Below are 20,534 nucleotides of genomic sequence, written 5' to 3'. Positions count from 1 at the left end.
GCTCCTAACTGTAGTAATAAAAGAAGGAAAAGTAAGGCATGGGAGTGGTACAAAAAATTAGAAACTACGTGAAAAAATAAGGGAGATGCTACTGAGTGCAAGTTAGATAATAGATTATCATCCTTAAAAGAACATAGATCATAGGCGGAGCTACTTGTAATTGAGGGGGGGTTATATGCAACCCCTTAACTTGGGAAAAATAACATATATAAAATGTGGGTTTTGATATTTTGTAGTTTGTACCCCCTTTTTCTTATACTTCACGCTATCTCATTTTAATATTTTAAACTTTAAACCCATTTCAATCTTATATTTTATAATCTACATCTAAAATCTAACTTTTTAACTTAAAGCCCAATGGATATTAATCTATAATTTCATTGTATATAAATATAAATATTATTTATTAGTCCCTTAAAAAATAGGAAAAAAATCTAGTTTGACTAAACCAGAGCCACATCGTCCTCATCCCAAAAACTGCTTAGAGACTAGTCACAAAAAAAAAGCAATGAAAAATGAAGATTCAAGACTCAAGGTAAGCTTTTTGAATGTCTTTTTTGCTAGCTCATTATACTTGCAAAGTTAAATTAAATAATAAAGAATAATAAAGAAAGAAAGAGAAATAGTGCATTTGAAAGAGAAAAATTATTTTTCTTGTGCCAAGAATCTTGACTCCCTTGAACTAGGATCCTAGCTCCACCACTATAGACTATCCAGATGCAGTTTACATCAATTAAAGGGGTACAACCTATTGGTCAATAATCAAAGCAAATGATGATGCTATTTAAAAGCAATTGAATGATGATGATAATGAGGCCAAGCCCATGGTTGATGGTTTTTCCTTTGCTTGTATCTCAGATGAAGTGTTAAGTCAATTAACAAGGAAAACTTAAGAAAAGATGGAAAAAGAATTGGAGAAGAAGCAAAGAGATGGTAGTGCGAGTGATAGTGAAATGGAACCTAACCTTACAAGATTTGCCAATTTTAGGCATGATATGAATAATATGGATAATGATATCAATGAAGAGATTTATAAAGCATGCAAGTAATTTAGTGAAAAATTAGATGACTGAAAATGTTTCTAGTGTTAGCTTTAAATCCCAGAAATCAACCTATCACCTACATGATGGAACTAAAAATTCATTGTCTGGATGTGATCCTCTTTGGCCACATGAAAGGAAAAGTAGAAAACATTCATGCAGGTAGTAAATTGTGCTAGCAATTTCCAAACATAAATTTGGATTCAAGAGTGTCTCTTTTACAGTACTAAATAGATGCATAAAGGAGACAAGAGAATTATGAGAAAATTAGTTTTCATTTTATTGATGTTGATGGCAATGATCTAAATGATGACACTTGCAATATATATGGAGACATAGGGGATTTAATCTATTATGATGGTTGTCCATCAACATTCCATCAAAGCTGCTTGAATATATAGGTATGTCTGCATATTTTATTAGTCATGTAACACCTCTTATTACATCCTATATCATTATTTGGTATGGCTCATAGTTTGGTTGTTTCTTGTTTCTTGTAAGACTTTAGCCTATTAAAATATATGCTTCTCTTGCTAACATTTGCTTGTCTTTCTTTTATTTTGTTTTGTTTTGTTTTTTTGCTTTTTGTCGGGAAGGGGTGAAATGTTACTTTCATATTATTATAGTTGAGCTGAGTCCTTGTTCATGTGTTGAGATTTGGTGCTCTAAGACCAAACTTGTTAATGCTAGTTTTTTGGTTCTTACACATTGAATGAAAAGGATTGTCTTGATGCATGCTTAATCTAGACTTGTTATTTGTGCCTGTGACTCTAACTCAATGAATAGATGCATGATATATTATTTGTGGAGCTGAAGCCTCTAGCTTTTGGTAACTATATTAAATTTTTTATTGGTCATTTATCTACATTATATGTTGAATTGGTTTCCTTACCAGATTGATGCAATGGTAACAAACATGTATAAAAACTACACTATTTTGTCACCATTGATGGTGTTGACTTGTTGAATGTTTTGTGTGCTAAAAATTTATTGTAGATGCTTCCTCCTGGTCATTGGTCCTCCGATACCTTCTAACTCGTCCCTTAATTCCCATCGGATTAAGTGATTGAATAACTATAGCATGATGCTAAGTATTGAACACACACATACACATGGCTAAATAGCATGCAAGTGATTATGTGATGAAATTGCTCAAGTAAATGCCTATGATATGTCATTGAGAATGAAAAGTTACATGATCATGGATGGGTAGGAATTCGTTGGAGTGAGTATAAGGCATTATAGAAATCCACATGATGTGGTTTCTATTGAGAGTTATATATAATATTTGGCATAGTTAAATAAATGCAAGTACTTATTGTCATTATTTTATGAGAATGACATGAGTTGGGCAAAACATTCAATACCAACAGATTCTTTATAGAGAAGACGATGGGGCCTTGAAAATTACAACAGCACGAGGGCATTTTGAGAAATGCACTATTCCTCCCACTATGGTTGTTAAACAATGGCTAGAAACCCAACTTTTAGTTTAGGTAGAATTGGTAAATCAAGCTAACCTAAACAAAGTTTGAAAATATTTAAGCTCAAATTTAGTAAAATAACACATTAAATATTTAGGTCAACTTGAATTGGCCCAAAAAAATTTTGGCCAAACTTATGCCCAATTGGGCTTGGCCTAAATAATCATTAATTTTTTTGTAAAAAATATATAAAAAGTGTGTTTTATATTTTTTATAATAATAAAAATTTAATTTTAAATTAATAATTAATTTTTTTAAAAAATTAATAATTTGAGTGTTCAAGTTTGCCTAAATAAGAACAAAGCTTAAGAATGTTTAAGTTAAATTTAACTATATGAGTTTTTTTTATAAATTTAAGTTTAAATTTAGCTTTGGTCTGGATTATTGGCCAAAAATTACATTCATCAAATTTTATTTTTATCAAAAGCTACCCAACATTTGTTTTATCATCATTTGTGGCCCCTTCGGGAACACATCCTCTAGGGTTTTTTGTGGGTGCCCTTAAGAGCTTCAACTTCAACTAGTTTGGGCTCCGTTCGGCATTCTCATGCTCTTTTGCTTCCCGCTTCTAGAGAGACACAGTGGACAGTAGAGCGAGAAATCATTAGCCATGGTGAGCCAACTCGTTCAGATTCGGTTACCTATACGATCATAACTTTCGGCAGTATTATCTCTGGTCTTTTGGACCTTAATCTGATGGTTTCTTTGTTGTTGTTATTGCTATTGCAGTCTCTTGTAGCGAACGAGGATTTTCAGCACATTCTTCGTGTTCTGAACACCAATGTCGATGGTAAGCAGAAGATCATGTTCGCACTTACCTCCATCAAAGGTATTGGGCGTCGCTTCGCCAATATCGTCTGCAAGAAAGCTGATGTCGACATGAACAAAAGGTTTCTTTTTCATCAATCTCTTATGGCTGTTAGAAATTGGATCAATTTTAATTTGGTTTGGAATGAACAAAATTGATGGGTTCACTTCAATGAGCGTGATTTTTATGGCTTCAGATTAAGAAATTGTGTGATTTTTCTTTTTCTTTTTCTTTTGCTTGACCTTCTTCTAGTAGGAAGCATTGTCCAGATGTAGGGCATTATTGTGTATTTACAGGATTAAGTGTTCTGGACCATATTTTCGTGAGTTCATTCACCTTGGGCAGTTGGGCAGTGAATTTCTTCATGAAAACTAACAGTGATGAAAGTATAGTATCCCTTTTATTTGGATCAAAATTTTGCTCCCATCTGTATTACATGCAAGTGGTGCTTCAACTTGTGTGTGTGTTTTTAACTTGGATCGTGCAGCTTGTTGTTTTATCATTTGGAAACTGTTAGTATAACTAATTGAATTTGGTTTCAAATGATTGACTGAAGGGCTGGTGAACTATCGGCTGCTGAACTTGATCAGCTAATGACAATTGTGGCAAATCCACGCCAATTCAAGATTCCTGACTGGTTTCTCAATAGGAAGAAGGATTACAAGGATGGTAAATACTCTCAGGTTGTTTCCAACGCATTGGACATGAAGCTTAGGGATGATCTTGAGCGTTTGAAGAAAATAAGGTTGTTCATCTGCTACTGAACTTGTTAGCTAATTGTTCACCCCAATTTCCCAATTCAAAGGATTCTGCCCCACTCAACAAAGCACATCTAGTATATTCCATATATATAATCACACACAAACATTTTTCTTTGCCTCTGTACAGAACTGCTTTACCAAGTATCTTTTAAGTTGTCATTTGTTTTCTTGCTGGTTTTGAGTCTATGTTATTGTTACATATGATGTGCTGTCATTAATGGTCAAGAAAGGCATGAAATAAACCACATGTTTGAGTCATCCTTATTTTTTGTGGCCATTTATTCTATGTATTGTGGGGATAATCTTAGCATTCTTTTTTATGATTCTCTTGCCACATCCAAGTAGTGTTGATCATTCTCATCTTGTGATGTAATGTGATGTGATTTGTTGATATGATGCAGAAACCACCGTGGTTTGCGACACTACTGGGGTCTTCGAGTTCGTGGACAGCACACCAAGACCACTGGACGCAGGGGGAAGACTGTTGGTGTCTCCAAAAAGCGTTGAATCTGTTGTCGTCCAAGATCTTTTTCAGTTTTTCTCTGCCCAAAGTTTTGCTGCTCTAGTTCCGCATGGAGCTTTTGTTGGTTTAGTAGATTTACAGAATGTCAAGATGTTCTGCTTTACCTTTTTTAACAACTCGGTATTGAGCGGAAATATTCCTCTACGCTATAGTATCATTATCTTGAGTTCCAGAAGATCATGATTATTCGTTTCCGTTATATTGCAAATTTTCTTTTTTTCTTTTTGCTTGCATGATGTGACAAATTCCTTGATTTCTTGTTTTGTTCTGCATTTATGCAGTAAACCATTTTAATTTGGTCGAAACAGGATAGTTAATCAACATAGCGTTGTTTCTGCAATATTATGATGAAAGTGATACCGCCGTTGCAATTCTTCCATAGAGAGCAAGTCTTGTGGAAGACCATATCTATATTCATATATGGCTTGGTGGTTAGTTGTCAGAAAGTTTGTTTTGGAAGAAAAAAGATAGAGAATCACATTGAAGGATAACTCAAGAAATTTATTTGCCAACAAGGATTAATGTAAAATTTATTGTTAAAATGAAAACATTGACTTGTTTCTTAAGTGGGACCTTTGGATGTGATTCTCCAAGAAAATATTTTCTGGGAAGGAAAAATGTCCTTTTCTTCAAATTTTTTCTATAGTTTTTTGCCTTCTTTTCTATGTTCTAAAAGGCTATTGTGGCTGGAATCACTTTCGGGAGCACTGAAATGTAATTTTGGGACCATCACGACGAGGATTTGGACACAGCACAAGACATAGTAGTAAGTTATTAACGCTACTATGTTTCTTTCAGTTGATTGTGAATGCGCAACAAGTGTAGATGTTAAAACTTTGTGAGAACTTACAAGAGGAAGAATGTTCTTGTATATCAGTTCTTTGCTTTATGCCTTTCTTGAGCTGAGAATCAACTCGTTTGCCATCCCCAAGGCCTCTGTTATGTGGAACTCGTGTATTGTATCAGTCATTAAGCTCGGCTCATGATACATCACATAAATTATAACCATCCTCTTTTTTTAAATTGCCACTTCCTGTGCTGATGACAAAGAGATGGCGATAATCCAATAGAAGATGCTTGCTTACTTTTTTTTTTTTGGAGCAAATCTTACTTGGTTGCTTTATTCAACCAAGATTTTAAAAAACAAGAAAAAACTAAGTTCGCCACAGTACATTTGCCAAAGGTGATCTTCACTAGCTTTTGAATAATACATTTGCTAACGAGAAAATTGACTGGTATGTATAATTAAATTATTGGGAAAATAGCAATCAAAGGACTGGCGGAGTAAATTTATATCAATCAAGGATTAATTATTATCAAAACTTGAATGGAAAATAAACTCGAATGAACTGTTGTTAATTTATAATAAGTTATTATTAAAATTTAAATAAATTTTTATTAATAAAAGACTAATTTAAATTAACAAGTGATTTTCAACTTATATGAATTTACTATAGTGGTCCGTGTTTGATATTTTCCTTAAATTATTTAAAATTTTAATGGCATATATGCTTTAAATATTTTTAATATATTATATTTATATAATAAAAATTATAAATAATGAACATCAATATTCTTTTTACAATAACACTTTTTATTATTCAAGAACTCATCTGACTTTTGAAAAATATATTTAAATACAAATTTTAATACAATGTAATAAATGATTTTTTGGACAAATAAATTTTTGATAAATTGGCTTTTAGTTCACAAAAAAAAGTGTATTGAGAATAAAAATTGGTATAACAAAAATATTATTTAAATTTATGCCAAAAAATTGGTATAACACTATTTATAAAAAATCTTTAAATGATCACGATGGTGATGACGTTGTCATATTTTCTATTTACAATTTTTCATATGTAAAGATGTAGATATATTTTTCCATATAAGACAAAATAATTTTAAAATTTATTTAAAATTTAAAAAATCAATTTATAAATTTTGATATGTACTACATCATTTATAAATTATATTACACACAAATTATAAATAATAAATTTTATATCTTTTATTCAACATCGCATCCATTACTCTTCTTTAGAGATATTAATTAGGAGCAGCCTTAAAAGGTTAAAACCTAAACAGATTGATCTTTTTAAAATTCAATTATATTTTAAAAGTCTATTTTCCATAACTCACCTTCGACCTTTAGGGTTAAAGGGTTAGCCTTAAGGGCATCAACCTCTTTGTTTTTTTTTTTATTTTTCAAATTAAAAATCTAAAGAAAACATATTAAAAATTTCAAAAAAAAAAATTATTGCACATAACTATAGTTGGTAATTTAGGCTAGCCTGAATCTTTAAGTCCAATATGAATAAGTTAGCCTAAAAAAATTAGGGTGGGACTTAACTATATAAACTTTTTTAAGAAGTAATGATTTTTTAAGGCCAATTTAAATAAGCTATCTCGAATTAATCCTGACCCAAATAAATCCAACCACTAAAAATTTATATCCTATATATATGTAAAGTCAGTAATTTTGGCCAAGTATGACGGACTAGCACGACTTGATTGAAAAAAGTTAAAATTGGACTTGACTTTTTTAAGATGGTATGATAATTTAAGTCTGATTTAAATAAGCCTAATTTTGCCCAAATTATCAGCTATACACATAACATTAAGTCTAAAAAAATAAATTTAAATCAATCTATACAACAACAAAATTTAAGTTTAATAAAAAATAAAAACATCCAAAATTAACCCCCATAACAATTGAACATTATTAACACTATCGGCTAAATGTTGATAATTTTTTTTATTATCAATATTAATATATTTGATATTTTTCTTTAGAAATCTCGTCAATGGTTAAGGTTTTCTTTTAATGCAGTGCTTGTTTTTTTTTCATATTGAATTTTTTAAAAAAAATGTAAAAGAGTTTAAAATGGTTGGCACTAGTTTTGAAGTGCCAACACTTTTATTTTCAAGTTTAAAAAAATTAATTCTTAATTTATTATTTTATATTTTAAAATAAGGGTTTAACCTTAAATTTTTTCGGGAGCTCAACCTTAATTGACGCTCGACTTTTCTTAAGAATTTTGATAATGTCATACATAAAAATATGACCGGAGAAAGTTTATGGTACTTTGTTGTAGTTGGTCCGGAGTCGCCACACAATTCTCGGACTGTGTTTGTCTCCCTTCCCAGAGGATGGCCGGAGGGAACCCTCAGAACAAGTCATCGCTCCCGAAGCCGCCGCCGCCGCAGCCGTCATCAGCCTCATCTTCCCACCGCAAATCCCGTTGGGAATCCACCAGCAACGCCAGCAAGAAATCTCCGGCGTCCGATCCTAGATCCGGCGAATCCAAGAATCCCAAACCCTCCACCGCTGCTCCATCCCCCAAAACCAAACCCACTCCAAGTCCCGCTCATGCTAAACACCACCCTAGCGAAAATTTAACCCATCAATCAGCGGGGTCCGCCGCCCGAGCTCCCTCTCCCGGGGCTCCGTTTCCCTTTCCGGATCTTGCTAGCTTGGGGCCACCACCTACGCCGGCGTATGGCTTCCACATGCTCGAGCGCCGTACGATTGTTCTAGCAGACGGTAGCGTCAGATCCTACTTTGCTCTCCCTCCTGATTATCCTCTTGATCCACCAGGGAGATTGTTCCCACCCCCATTAGGTCCCGGTTTCGATCCGGGTCGATTCGGAACCCGATTCCTCCCGGACCACATCACCTTGATGATCAAGATGGAGGGCGTGGTGGGAGGCACCAAGATTACTGGGATTCGATTGGTCTTGATGGGCGTGGTGGTGGACCTGTTGAAGGTTCGGCGAAGAGGAAGTTTGTTGGTGATGAGGTGGAAAGAGATGACCTTGCTCGGCAAAGAAAGCAACTTTTGCACGATGCTAATGTTAATCCAAATGGGTTTCCACCAAGGGGCGAGTTTTCTAGGGGGATAAGCGGGCCGTTCAAGCATGATTTGATGGATCCTGGACGAGAGTCTGAATTGAGAGCTTCCAAATATATGAGGGTCGGTGGGGCTTATGAAAATGTAGGTTTTAGGCAATCTGGTGGCATTGGTGATAACGTGGCCCTTAAACATTTGGAGGTTGATCAGGATGCACTTAAGAAAGCGTTTCTTCAATTTGTTAAGTTAGTTAATGAAAATGTTACGCAGAAGAGGAATTACTTAGAGGACGGAAAGCATGGGCGGATACAGTGCGTTGCTTGCGGCAGGTTTGATATGTGTTGGATATGTCTGTCTGTTTTTAGTTTTGTGGTTGGACTATGCATCACAAAAGGCTGTGTTTTTGTTGCCTGTCGTTAGGAAATCTTATGTGGCAACTCAGTTGCCATCTGTTATGATTTTTAGGTTTTATGATACTTATCCCATCTCGTATCCCGAATAGTCGATGATGCATGTAGTTTGTTGGTTGTAGTTTCCCTTTTCTACTCTCCGGAAGATGAATTCGCATCTATTGGTCTATATGACGTAGCTGTAGCTTCATAGAATCTTAATGGTCCTATTTTATGATGTTTTACTGGAGCAAAGGAGGCTAAGAAAGTGCTTGTGATCTTTTTGATAGATTTAGATCCACTGTGAAATTTACATACTGGAAAGTATTGGAAAACCATGACTGATTTTCTGGCAAATTTTATTTAGGTCTGTCATGAAGTCAAGTAGGATACTTTTCTTTATGATGATGTAAGTGGAGGATTTGAATTCTAACTTCTAAGCCTTAAAATTCCTCCTACCTGTAGATACCTTATCGGTTTCATGATTTGTGTTGTTTCATTGCCGTCATTTTTATTTTTTCCCCCTTCTTGTGAATCATGGGGAGTATCATTTCTGGTTGCATGCTCCCTTATGCACAATTTGGTGTTGATTTACTTAGCTGCTATGTTTTTGTTGCTGTTATAGTCTTTACATTAGAACAACTTGTAAGTGGTATTGTCGCATGCTTAATAGAGTCATTTGGTCTCCATTCTTATGATGTATCTCTTGCCTGTCTCTTGGAGATTGGCATGTAACATGACATTTGTCAGAGTTTTTAATCTCTGTTTGGGTGCTAGATGGCTTTTGGTGGATGAATATCCATGTTTATGGAGTTCATCTGAAGCTTCAAAGTTATTATACCTTCTACTAAGGGCGGAGCTTTGTGTTGTCAACTGGGCAACATGTCTGCTTCATTTCTGATTGTGAAGTCACCGTTTTCTATAAAATGGCTGAAGCCATGATAAATTCTGACTAGTTATTGATTATAACCTATGAAGGATCTTTTCTTCCCAATTATATGCATAGCATCTCTAGTCATTTGTTTAGGTAGGATTGGATGGGCAATTCCCTTCCCTTGATTTGATTATTGCTATGTTAGGTACTACAGCTGTGTCAATATGATGCTTGTGTTAAAAGACTTCAGGGTCATGAGCATTTAAGATGAGGGTTGCAAAGCTGCTTGTGATGATGTGAGTCTGCCCTTGCACTTTGGGTTGGACTAGGATTGATTTTTTTATTGGGTGTCATTTCTGTAGATGGTTGGGTTTGCTGTTATGATAGAAGAATTTGAGGGTATAACTTTTGAATCTGGGTGTCATTTCTGTAGATGGTTGGTTCAAGCCTTTCTGATTGGGTCAGACAGTTAGTTTGAAATTAGGTATTGCGGGGGTAGAACTTTTGAATCTGGTCAATTTCCACATTGATTTGTATTTACAGATTTGATCTATATTCATTTATCATATTTGCAGGTTTTTATGGCCTTCTTGTCTAGTGGTTCTGCCTTTGCCTTTTTGTGCTGGTTAGAAGGCCTGTTTTACTTGGTCATCTTTGACCATCCTTTTATGTTATGAATGGTGGTTGGCAGGTGATTATTAGTGAATTTGACATTTGTATATATTTGCACACCCAAACTTAATCTTATGTCAGGCACTGATTTTTTGTTTTTGTTATCTTGGCAATGTTTATCCATTTTGGATGAACATTTGGTTAGAGTGTTAGACACTATACTACATGTTCCCTATGTTGATGTTAACTATGGTTCTGTAAGATTTATTTATGGGGCTGATGCTGTCTTTTGGCTCCCCCTCCAAAAAAAAAAGCGCGATGTGATATACTTCTATAATACTAGAATAGAATTGAATAGATGTAGAAGAGGGATAGGAGGAGAGAAGAAGAAGGGATGAGGCTTAGAGAAGATGGGAGACGAGAGGGTTAAGAGAAGGAGAGAAAGAGAGACGAGACTTTCTGAATAATTCCAATCTATTGATTACACACCATACAACAAAACACAAAGGTATTTATATAGCCGCTGAATGTACCCAACGGAATGTACCCAACGGCTAGTAACTAACTAACGTCAAAATTACAAAAACATAACAATACCCCCCCTCAAAAAGATCCTTGCCCTCAAGGATCATTAATAAGAAACTGGGGAAATTTCTGCTGTAACTGATGTAGAGCCATCCAAGATGCTTCCTCCTCAGGTAGTTGTTTCCATTTGATTAGGACTTCGGTGATAATACGTCCTCTCTTCCTGCCAACTCTCTTTTGTAGAATGCTTTCAGGTTCCAAGGTTGGAGGTAATTCTGGCCAATCAAGAGGCGGATGCCTTTGCTTAACTTTAGGATCTGGACATAGCTTTAATAAAGAAACATGGAAAGTTGGATGTATTCTAGATTCAGCAGGTAGTTCCAACTTGTAGGCAACAGCACCTATCCGTTCAATGACCTTGTAAGGACCAAAATACCTAGGAGCCAACTTTTGGGTACTCCTTGCTGCTGCAGAAATTTGTCTATATGGCTGCAACTTGAGGAAAACCCATTGACCAACAGCAAACTCTCGATCTGTCCTATGGGAATCAGCTTTCTGCTTTATCAAATTGGCTGCTCGATGAAGGTGATGCTTCAAAACAGCCAACACAGCTTCTCTAGCTGAAAAGGTCCTGTCTAAAACATCTAAAACAGAATCATTAGGCAAATAAGGACAATGAATAGGAGCTTTCTGACCGTATAAAAGTTCATGTGGGGTTGCTTTAGTGGCTGTATGAAATGTGGTGTTATACCACCATTCAGCTTGTGATAACCACTTGCTCCAATCCTTAGGTTGCTCGCAACACATGCATCTAAGATAGGTTTCTAAGCACCTATTTAGGACCTCGGATTGCCCATCCGTTTGAGGGTGATATGCAGTTGAAAGTTGTTGTTTGACCCCTCTACCATTTCTGACAAGGTATCTACCTTTCCGAATCTTTCTTCCAGTCTTGCAACTCGCTCATCCATTTCTTGTTGTTTCTGGGTGCGAGTTTTCACCATATACCAGAAACATTCAATACGGAGATGCCAAGGATTGCCTGGCCCTGGTACCACTAATGCATAAGAATTAGAGAAAAGGGAAGGAAAGAGAGAAAATAGAGGAAATAGAAAGAGAAAGAGAAAGAGACTAGAGAGAGGAAGATAGAAACAGGGAACTCAAGTCTATTATTTCCAGAACTGATTACAACAGTCTTTTTGGTGCCCTTTTATAGCCCATATCTGACACCCTTAAGTAACTATCCTAACAACCTATTAACCTTTTAACTAATATTATTTATTTATTTATTACATAACACGGTGTCAACTAGAATTTAGCTTGACTATACCTGTCCGATCTGTACAATCACATCTTCAGTATTTGTTATGGCCTTCAGACTCATTTCACATCCTTTTTTCCTTCCTTTTACTTGTTTGTCCTTTTTATATTCGGTGTCTTTGTCTTGCTCAATGGTACAGTGCTCTGTTGAAAATAGAATTGATTTGTGTGGACAGTTGTTGAGTTCAAAATATGACAGAGTAGAAGTGGGTTGTGGATGAGCTTGGGAAAAGATTACTGAGATTCTTCGTGCTTGTATGGGTGGATGATCTTTGAAGTTTTTAACATCATTGATGACCTGTAATTTGGTGATGCCCTTTTAAGGGTCTGTTGCTTGCTATATTATATTACTTAACGGCCAGCTATTGTTTGGTGATTTGGCACAAATAATCTAGCTTTTTTTGGCTAGGATATGCGTCATTATGATCCTATGGAAAATTTCTTCTCAGGTTGAGTTTCTTGACATCATGTTTTGTGTGCACTCATGTTTATTTGCATGCAATTGACTCAACCCAGCAGTTTTCTAAGTTCTGCAATGGAAACATAAGGTTCCATTTTAGATTTTTTTCTCTTGTCTCTCTTTAGAGAGATTTATTTATATTGGATATTTCTGTATGCTTGCTCTATAAGTATTTATATTGCTATGCTATGCCATGCCTTTGCTGCTCAAAGTATGGGATGTGACTTAGAATATAGGTGATCCTTGTCTAGACCAAAATATGTCTTGGGTGTGATTACATATCGAAATTGATGCATGTGTTCTGTTCCTTCATCATTATTATTAGAATCTTGACTCTCAGGCAAGTTCTGGATGACAACCTGAAATGTATTCTTCAATGCCCTTGATATTTCAACTTTCAGGTCTTCTAAAGACTTTCCAGATATGCATGCTCTCATTATGCACACCTACAACTCAGATAATGCTGATTTGCGTGTTGATCATTTGGGCTTACACAAAGCCTTGTGTGTTTTAATGGGTTGGAACTACTCAAAGCCTCCTGATAACTCAAAGGCATATCAGTTCCTTCCTGCTGATGAAGCAGCAGCAAATCGGGATGATCTGATCTTGTGGCCTCCTATGGTGATCATCCATAACACAATTACTGGAAAGGGAAGAGATGGTCGCATGGAGGGCTTGGGGAACAAAACAATGGATAATAAAGTTAGAGGTATAAAGTGTCCCTCCATTCCTTGTTATCTTCTATTGCATTGCCTCATAGTTCAGACTAAGTTCAAGCAAATGAGTAGCATGCTTATTAAGCTGACACTTGACAGCTGCCTTTAAGAAAACTGTGGTAGTGATCTGTGCAATTCTATGAAATTGTTTGGTTGCAATATTTTAAGAAAGTACTCCATTAGTCTGAAATCTAATGGAGTACTTTCATTACATTGTCTTTTCTATGGATGACAAGATGATGGTCATTTTGATTTTCTAGTAGTTTCCAGTAACACAGAACAATTTGGAGGCACTAGATGCCCATACTGCCTTTGGAATGATGGTTGAGAGTTGCAGCATTGAACTTTACTTTTTATGCGCCCCATTGGTTGGTGGTTATTTATTTGGGTTAAGAAGGGTGACTTTTAAATACCTGATTTTATTCTGTATAGAGGTTATGCCAAATTTGTGTTGGTATATGCTTTTTTTTTTTTTGGTGAAATGATGTGTGCCTTTCTTATTTAGTTGGGAGTTATTTTCATGGGGATGGAGAGTTGAGATTTTGTGCAGCTATCCTCTTTGCCATCTTTTCATTTAATATTGGGCACTACTTCCTGATCAATTTTTTGGGAATAATTGCTCATTACAGCAACCGTTTTTCCTAGAGTTCTGCATTTGATTCTAATACTTTTTCCTTCCATTTGGATATAATTGCATCATTTGTCTTATTTTTGCTGTAGTTGCTTGATCTGGTCTTGCTTCTGAATTGCACCTGGTATTGTTGTCAAAGTATGGTCCTTTTGTAATTTGATTGACCTTGCATTACCACTCCTTCAAGTAGCAGTTTGACATATGTAGTTAATCAGCAGTTGTGCTAGGCCTCCTTGTTTTCAGTTACAGCTTATGAGGCGGTTAAAAGATTGCTGAAGCAATACCTTAAAGCAGGTTTCTTGAAGCTGTTAATTGCTTCTATATAACTTTTTTTTTCCCCACTAAGCAAGGCCTCAAATTGTCGCCCTTTAAATTTAGGTGGATGATATAAAAATAAGTCAAGGTTGTAGAGTAAAAAGGAGTTTTAGTTTAATTGGTATTAGTGTTAAAACATAGAAAGCTAGAAGTCCTCAAATTTGAGTGGGCTCAAATTAGTTAATATAGGAAAAAAACCCTAAAAATTAAGTGAATACTCAAATTCTCGCCCTTTTAATTTTGGTGTATGATATAAAAATAACTTGAGTTTTAGAGTAAAGATGAATTTTAGTTAGTTGGTATTAGTGTTCAAAAATAGAAAGATAGGAAGTCCCCAAATTTGATCGGGGTCAAATAGTTAATTTAGAAAAAGGCAAGTTCCCCCTAAAAGTTGTTATGAATATATTTAGTGTGAGTGTAGTTGATTTAGTCAGGAGCTGGAAAGTAGAGCTTGTAGAAATTAGGTTTTACACAGATCATTTTCAAGGTTTGTTGTGGCTGTCTCTTGTCCAGTTGTGGTAAGTGAAAATGTTAACCTTTGATGCAGGGACGTTGGTATTGTAGCTGTTCATCATCATCATCAGCTCTCAAATAATTAGAACTCCATTTGGTTTTAATGCAAGTGACCTTTAGCCTTGTCTGCAATTTAGTTTTGACAATGCATTCTTGCTGATGATTTTTTGGCTGCTTCGGACTTTTGGAAATTTTACAATTGTGAACTCAATTTAGTAGATTTGCTGGTTATTTTTTCTTTGTTAATTTATATGCAGTATAGTCAACTCATGCTACCTTAGCTTGGCTTCTTAATTAATGGTAGTATATCTACAGTGTTGCAATGTGGTTGCCATGTTGATCCTCAGGCTGCTGGTAGTCTGATTTAGATTTAAAAGCATTTAGCTCTTTTGTGATTTTGGGTGGGTTAGGAACTTGGGTGACTAGACTATGTCAATCTTTGTGATGGTTGATACTTCTTAGATACTGAATAGATAGTTTTTTGGTTGGATATGCACTAAACTGTATTCCCATTGTTCAATCTTTTCAATTGAATATAGAGCACAAGGGCATCTAAGTTGTTTGGGCATCAACTGTCGCAGTAACAATCATTGTTTGTCATCCCAAGTACGACCCTTGAATTTTAAGTAGGTGTCCCCTTCCATGGGCAGAAGGCAGGACCGGTGGTGGTGGTATTTGAAATTCTAATAAATAAGGTTCTCAGTTCTTACAGAACATTTCGATGGATAGAATTTAGAGTGGAACAAAATATATCAGGAAATTGTTGAAGAAATTATCCAATCCCTTGTTTGGATGATTTATGGTAATAATGATAGGAAAGAAACCCAAACAAATGATATATTTACAAATTGGAAAGCTGGGGAAGCGGAAAAGCTTTCAATGGATATTTTGTGAACTTCAGATTGTATTGATCTAGGGTTATAAGGAAAATGAAGTGAAAAGCAGCTCACATGGTATAGATTTTTGAGTCTTCAGCTTTGTCTTGCTCATCAAGCGTTGAAGCTACCCTCTCTTCCTTTAATTAAATGACACGCTCACAAACATATATGTTGCTTGCTTATGCATAGATCTTTGTGTCTTTGGTCTGTCATGTCGTATAACTGATAGAGGCAAAGGTAGCGTGGTGCTTAAGTCCCATAGTTTTGTAGTATAGGATGTTTATTTGGATATATTTAAGTGGATTAGTGCCTAGTAATCCCAGTTGAGTATATCAGTTGGTATTTTGATTGTGAAAGCCCTAGAAAGGGCATTCTCCAGCAAGAAAATTTAGTCAAGTGTCATAGATGGTAGCTGCCAGGATGTCAGCTCTTCAAGGAGGCAATTGATAGGGATTAAAGTGGTACAGGATGCTTCAGTTTCACACTGAATGGTATAGACTATAGAATGCTTAATGGGATATTTAAGTGGGTCGGTACTTTTTTAGGGCCATGTACAAACACCTATGCTTTCATGCACGCGGGCAGCATTTTTAATGTCATTTGAGCCTTCAGTTTCATTGTATCATTTCAAGATGACGTGCGTTCTTTCTCTCTTTCTTTCTTTCTTTCTTTCTTTTTGCATGTGCAAATGTGCATCTCTCTTTAGATGAAGCCTTTCAATTAATTATGTTTGACTTCTGCAATTGCCATTTAGATATATGTGAATTTACACCAGGTGCAGATTTTAGGGGTTTTTGCAATGTTTTCTTGACTGCTTCTTGATTTTTTAGCTCCATTCTGCATTTGGCATTTCTTAAACGGTTGTTACTTTTGAGGTAAGCTGGTTACTCTTTAAGAAATAGTTTCTTTTTAAGTGTTAAGTAATTTTGTCTAAACCCTGCCATCACTATTGGCGACAACAGATATTGCATGACATTGATCTCGTGTCAAATTAGATAATGCTTCTATTGTTGAATGCAAATATGGGTGAGTTAGATTGAAATTATCTCCTACCTCTCAGTATCCTTCTTATGGTGATGCATTCCTTACTGTCATACCATTTGTTTTCTTTCTTTCTTTTCCTTGTTTTTCTTTTTAATTTTGGGCATGGCATTTGCTCAATGATCTAAATTTCTCAGTTTCTACGCATAACAAGGCAGCATTTCATGGCCACTGCTTCTATATCTGACGGGACCATAAGGTTTTAGCATTTAGGAGTCCACTTAAATATCTGACTCTGCTGAATTTGTCTTGATGATATATTTTTGCCATTTTCTGTTCATGGTTTTCCAGAACTTGGAATTGGGGGTGGCAAATCAAAGTCATTATATGGAAGAGAAGGTCATCTGGGTATATCACTGATTAAATTTGCCGGGGACCAATCCGGTGTTTGTGAAGCCATTCGGCTTGCCGAGCACTTTGAGAAGGAGAATCATGGACGCAAGGTGTGGGCCCGTGTGCAGCCCCCGGCATTATTAGGTAAGGACGATGAGAACAATCCGAATTTAGTAAAATATGATGAGAAGAAAGGAGAGAAGAGGAGGATCTTGTATGGCTATCTGGGGACTGCTTTTGATCTTGAAAAGATTGATTTTGACACTAGGAAGAGGGTGGTGATAGAGAGCTTGAGGGACAAAGCTCAACCATCCAGGTAGTTTCTGGATGAAATCTTATCCTCAATTGATGATTATAGCTTTAGCTTCAATGTAATTTTCAAGTCACTTTCTGTGGTATGTTAGGATGCGGCCAATGCCGTTAAGTGGAATTTTGGTTTCTTCAGGGTGGTTGTGTTGGGAGGTGAGTCTGATTGCCTCCTTTAATCTGATGCTCTGATGCGCACTCTTTTTGTGCGTTTTGGAGTAACAGTTGTGTGGCAGCTTAGGTACATTGGCTGAAAGGAATCTTCAGAAGTTAACGGAACCATCTCAAATTATCAAACCTAATAAAAAAAAAATTAACATCAGTTTTTTAACCAAATTGATTCAGTTTATTTGATCAGTTTTGTTGGGTTTATGCCTCATCAAAATTAAGAGTTTATGAGCACTTTAGATTAGGAGTCCAAGACCAGTCTCACTTTGACCTTTGGTAGATGTGAAGTAGTTTTTTTTTTTTTTTTTGGTTTGTCAAAACGGTTATTAAACACACACACACACACATGTAAAAATGTAGTTAATTTAAAAGCTTGAGTTAATTTTGTTTTTTTTTTAAAAGCTGAATAACTTCTAAACAAACTATATAACATTGTAGATCAAAAAATTTTATTACATCTTTTCAAGATGGTACATGCATTTCTTGATATATCAAACTGGTTTTCACAAGTTATCGTTATGTTCCGTCAAATTTAGAGATGAATTGGATCATATGTGTTTGAAGTTTGTGTTTTCAGAAAGCAAGTTTTGAATGACCAAAATAACTGCAGGTTGTTCCGATATCATTCTCAAGGGGGTTTTGATTGAACTCGTGGTGGGGTGCGTGTGTATTTGTCATAGAAAGGATGATTATGTAATGTATTTTTCCAATAAAAAACAAGTAATTTTTTGTTTACTTTATTTTTGACTTGTGAAATATCAATTCAATTTTTAAAAGTAATCTCATTTGGTCAGTTTGACCTAAAATTGATCAGTTAGCCATGTCTAATGCATTTGATACTAAAACACGGCCTAAAAAATGGAAAACGGTGCAAACAAACCCTTCAAGTGTTGTACTTATTCCTTGTCTAAATCAAAATTGACGTTGTGCCCCACAATATTTTTTAAAAAAATTAGTCACAAAAAAAAATGTATTACTTATTTTTTTAATCAAATTGAACAAGTGTGTGTGTATTATCTTCTATTGCAAAAGGCTGGCGTGGAGCGTTTTATTATATTTTCGAGGGTAGCAGATTAGTGCGTAAATAAAAAATAATAATAAAGTGGTATGTTATTTATTAATGGGTTAAATGGTAGATTTGTCCTGTAAATTTTTGCCAGGTGCAATCACTGAGTTTCATAAATAATGACTTTATATAGTAATAATTGATAGTTAAACAATTTTAAGGTGAAATGGTAATTTGACTTGAAAATTTATCTAAAAGAATCATTGTTATTTTAAATTTTCAATGAATGTATTGTCTTTTTAGTTTAATAGTTCAATTTAGAAGAAGGATCTAATAACTTGTTACAACCCAAAATTAGAAAAAAGAATTTTGAGTTGAAATGTGATTGATGTCTTAGGGTGTGTTTGGTTTGAGAGGGGGTGATAGAGGGAAGAGTTTTAATGTTATCTTATTTGATTTTATTAGAGGAAAGGGAAGGAAAAGTAATAATTAATTTACTAATTATATTCATATATAGTTTAATTTTTTTAATTATTTCTTGTAGAAAATAATTTTACACCTCACTTAAAATTGCATAATTTTTTTAAAATTTACTTTCATTCTCTCATATTGTCAATATGTGAATAAAAAATTAAGCTATAACTATAATGATAACAATTTTTTTTTTATAAAAAAAAAATAACTTCCTTAAATATATAATAAAATATGATAAACTGTAATTTTTCAAAAAAAAATCCAATAAGATCAAGTAAAGCATAATCTGAAATGGAAGAGAGTTTTTTTTAAATTATAAATGTACTTAAAATATTAAAAAACAAATAAAGATAAAATAATTAAAAGAATTAGTTCCCCTCCAAAACACTTCAATTTGAAAGAGAGCAATATTTTTGCTCAAAAAAAAAATGAAGAAGAAAGAGAGCAATATGGGAAGAGAGATGAGGAGTTATTTTGGCTCCTCTTTTTTCCAAAATTTTTTAACCAAATAAGAGTTTTCTTCAAAAGTGTGCGTTTGGTTTTCAGTTTGTCAAAAGTCAGTTTCATGAAAGTTAGTTGTTGCAACGAAATTTGTGTTTAGATATATTTTTTCAAAAGTCAGTTTGGCAAACTGAAAGTTGTTTGGATTAATAAAAATTTATGCTTTTCAAATGTACTTTTTAATATGTAATGACCAAAAAGGATATTAATTTATGATAATTTATAACTTTTATTATACAAATGTAATATATTAAAAAAAAGGTAAATCAAATTTAAAATGCCATAAAATTTAAAATGTTAAATATTAAGAATTAAAAAATAAAATTTAATTTTGGAAAAAAATTATGTAATAAATAGTTAAACATTCATTAATATTGAATAGTTACATGATTAATGGTTCGATCTATAATATACAATCTGATCTCTAATAGAATCTCGAACCCTATTCATTTCTCTATCAGAAGCTATGCTTGAAATTGCACTTGGAATTGTTGATGAAAATGCAGGCTCATCAGTATCATCGATAGTGTTAACCATATTTTCATCCTCAAAATGCCTGAAGTCAGAATCAGTTACAGATTTTCTTCTAATAAAATTATGTATAGCCATTGTTGCACCAACAATACGAACTTGCTGCACAAATGGATAGTTAGGGATATGTCGTAAGATTGCAAATCTATTTTTCCAAACCCCGAAAGTCCTTTCAATCGTGGTCCTTAAGCTTGAATGATAATAATTAAAAATCTCATTATTATTTGCAAATCTAGATGAACGCCTGAAATCTAGGAGGTGGTACCTATGAGATCTATAAGGACCTAAATATCCACGTGGAGTTGGATAGCCAGTATCTAACAAATAATATTTACCTACCAATAAAAAAATAGAAATTATAAGATCCCAAAAAATATTAAAATAATTGTTTAAATTAGATAAATATGAAATATACCTTGGGGTGGATGTGGAAATTTCATGTCCGGCCTTGTGAGAACATAGTCAAACAAACGA

General features: G+C 34.5%; 2 protein-coding genes across 2 annotated transcripts; both read left to right on the top strand.

Moving 5' to 3' along the window:
- Nucleotides 1-2,994: 2,994 nt before the first annotated feature.
- On the top strand, nt 2,995-4,837 carry LOC129320657 (40S ribosomal protein S18). Its single transcript, XM_054966201.1, has 4 exons — nt 2,995-3,137; nt 3,254-3,414; nt 3,889-4,077; nt 4,495-4,837. The coding sequence occupies exons 1-4, from the start codon at nt 3,135-3,137 to the stop codon at nt 4,598-4,600; spliced, it is 459 nt and encodes a 152-aa protein (XP_054822176.1). The 5' UTR covers nt 2,995-3,134; the 3' UTR covers nt 4,601-4,837.
- A 2,839-nt stretch (nt 4,838-7,676) lies between these two features.
- Nucleotides 7,677-17,662, top strand: LOC129320600 (uncharacterized). The gene is given in 4 exon segments (XM_054966129.1): nt 7,677-8,363; nt 8,366-8,799; nt 13,049-13,356; nt 17,033-17,662. Coding segments are annotated over 4 exon segments (1,698 nt in total). The 5' UTR covers nt 7,677-7,769; the 3' UTR covers nt 17,395-17,662.
- The last annotated feature ends 2,872 nt before the right edge of the window (nt 17,663-20,534 follow it).

This window comes from Prosopis cineraria, unplaced genomic scaffold (assembly GCF_029017545.1).
Source record: "Prosopis cineraria cultivar Desert tree isolate PC_DT_omini unplaced genomic scaffold, ASM2901754v1 PC9, whole genome shotgun sequence".
NCBI classification, from domain to species: Eukaryota; Viridiplantae; Streptophyta; class Magnoliopsida; order Fabales; family Fabaceae; genus Prosopis; species Prosopis cineraria.
This window is presented reverse-complemented; position numbering and strand designations above follow the sequence as displayed.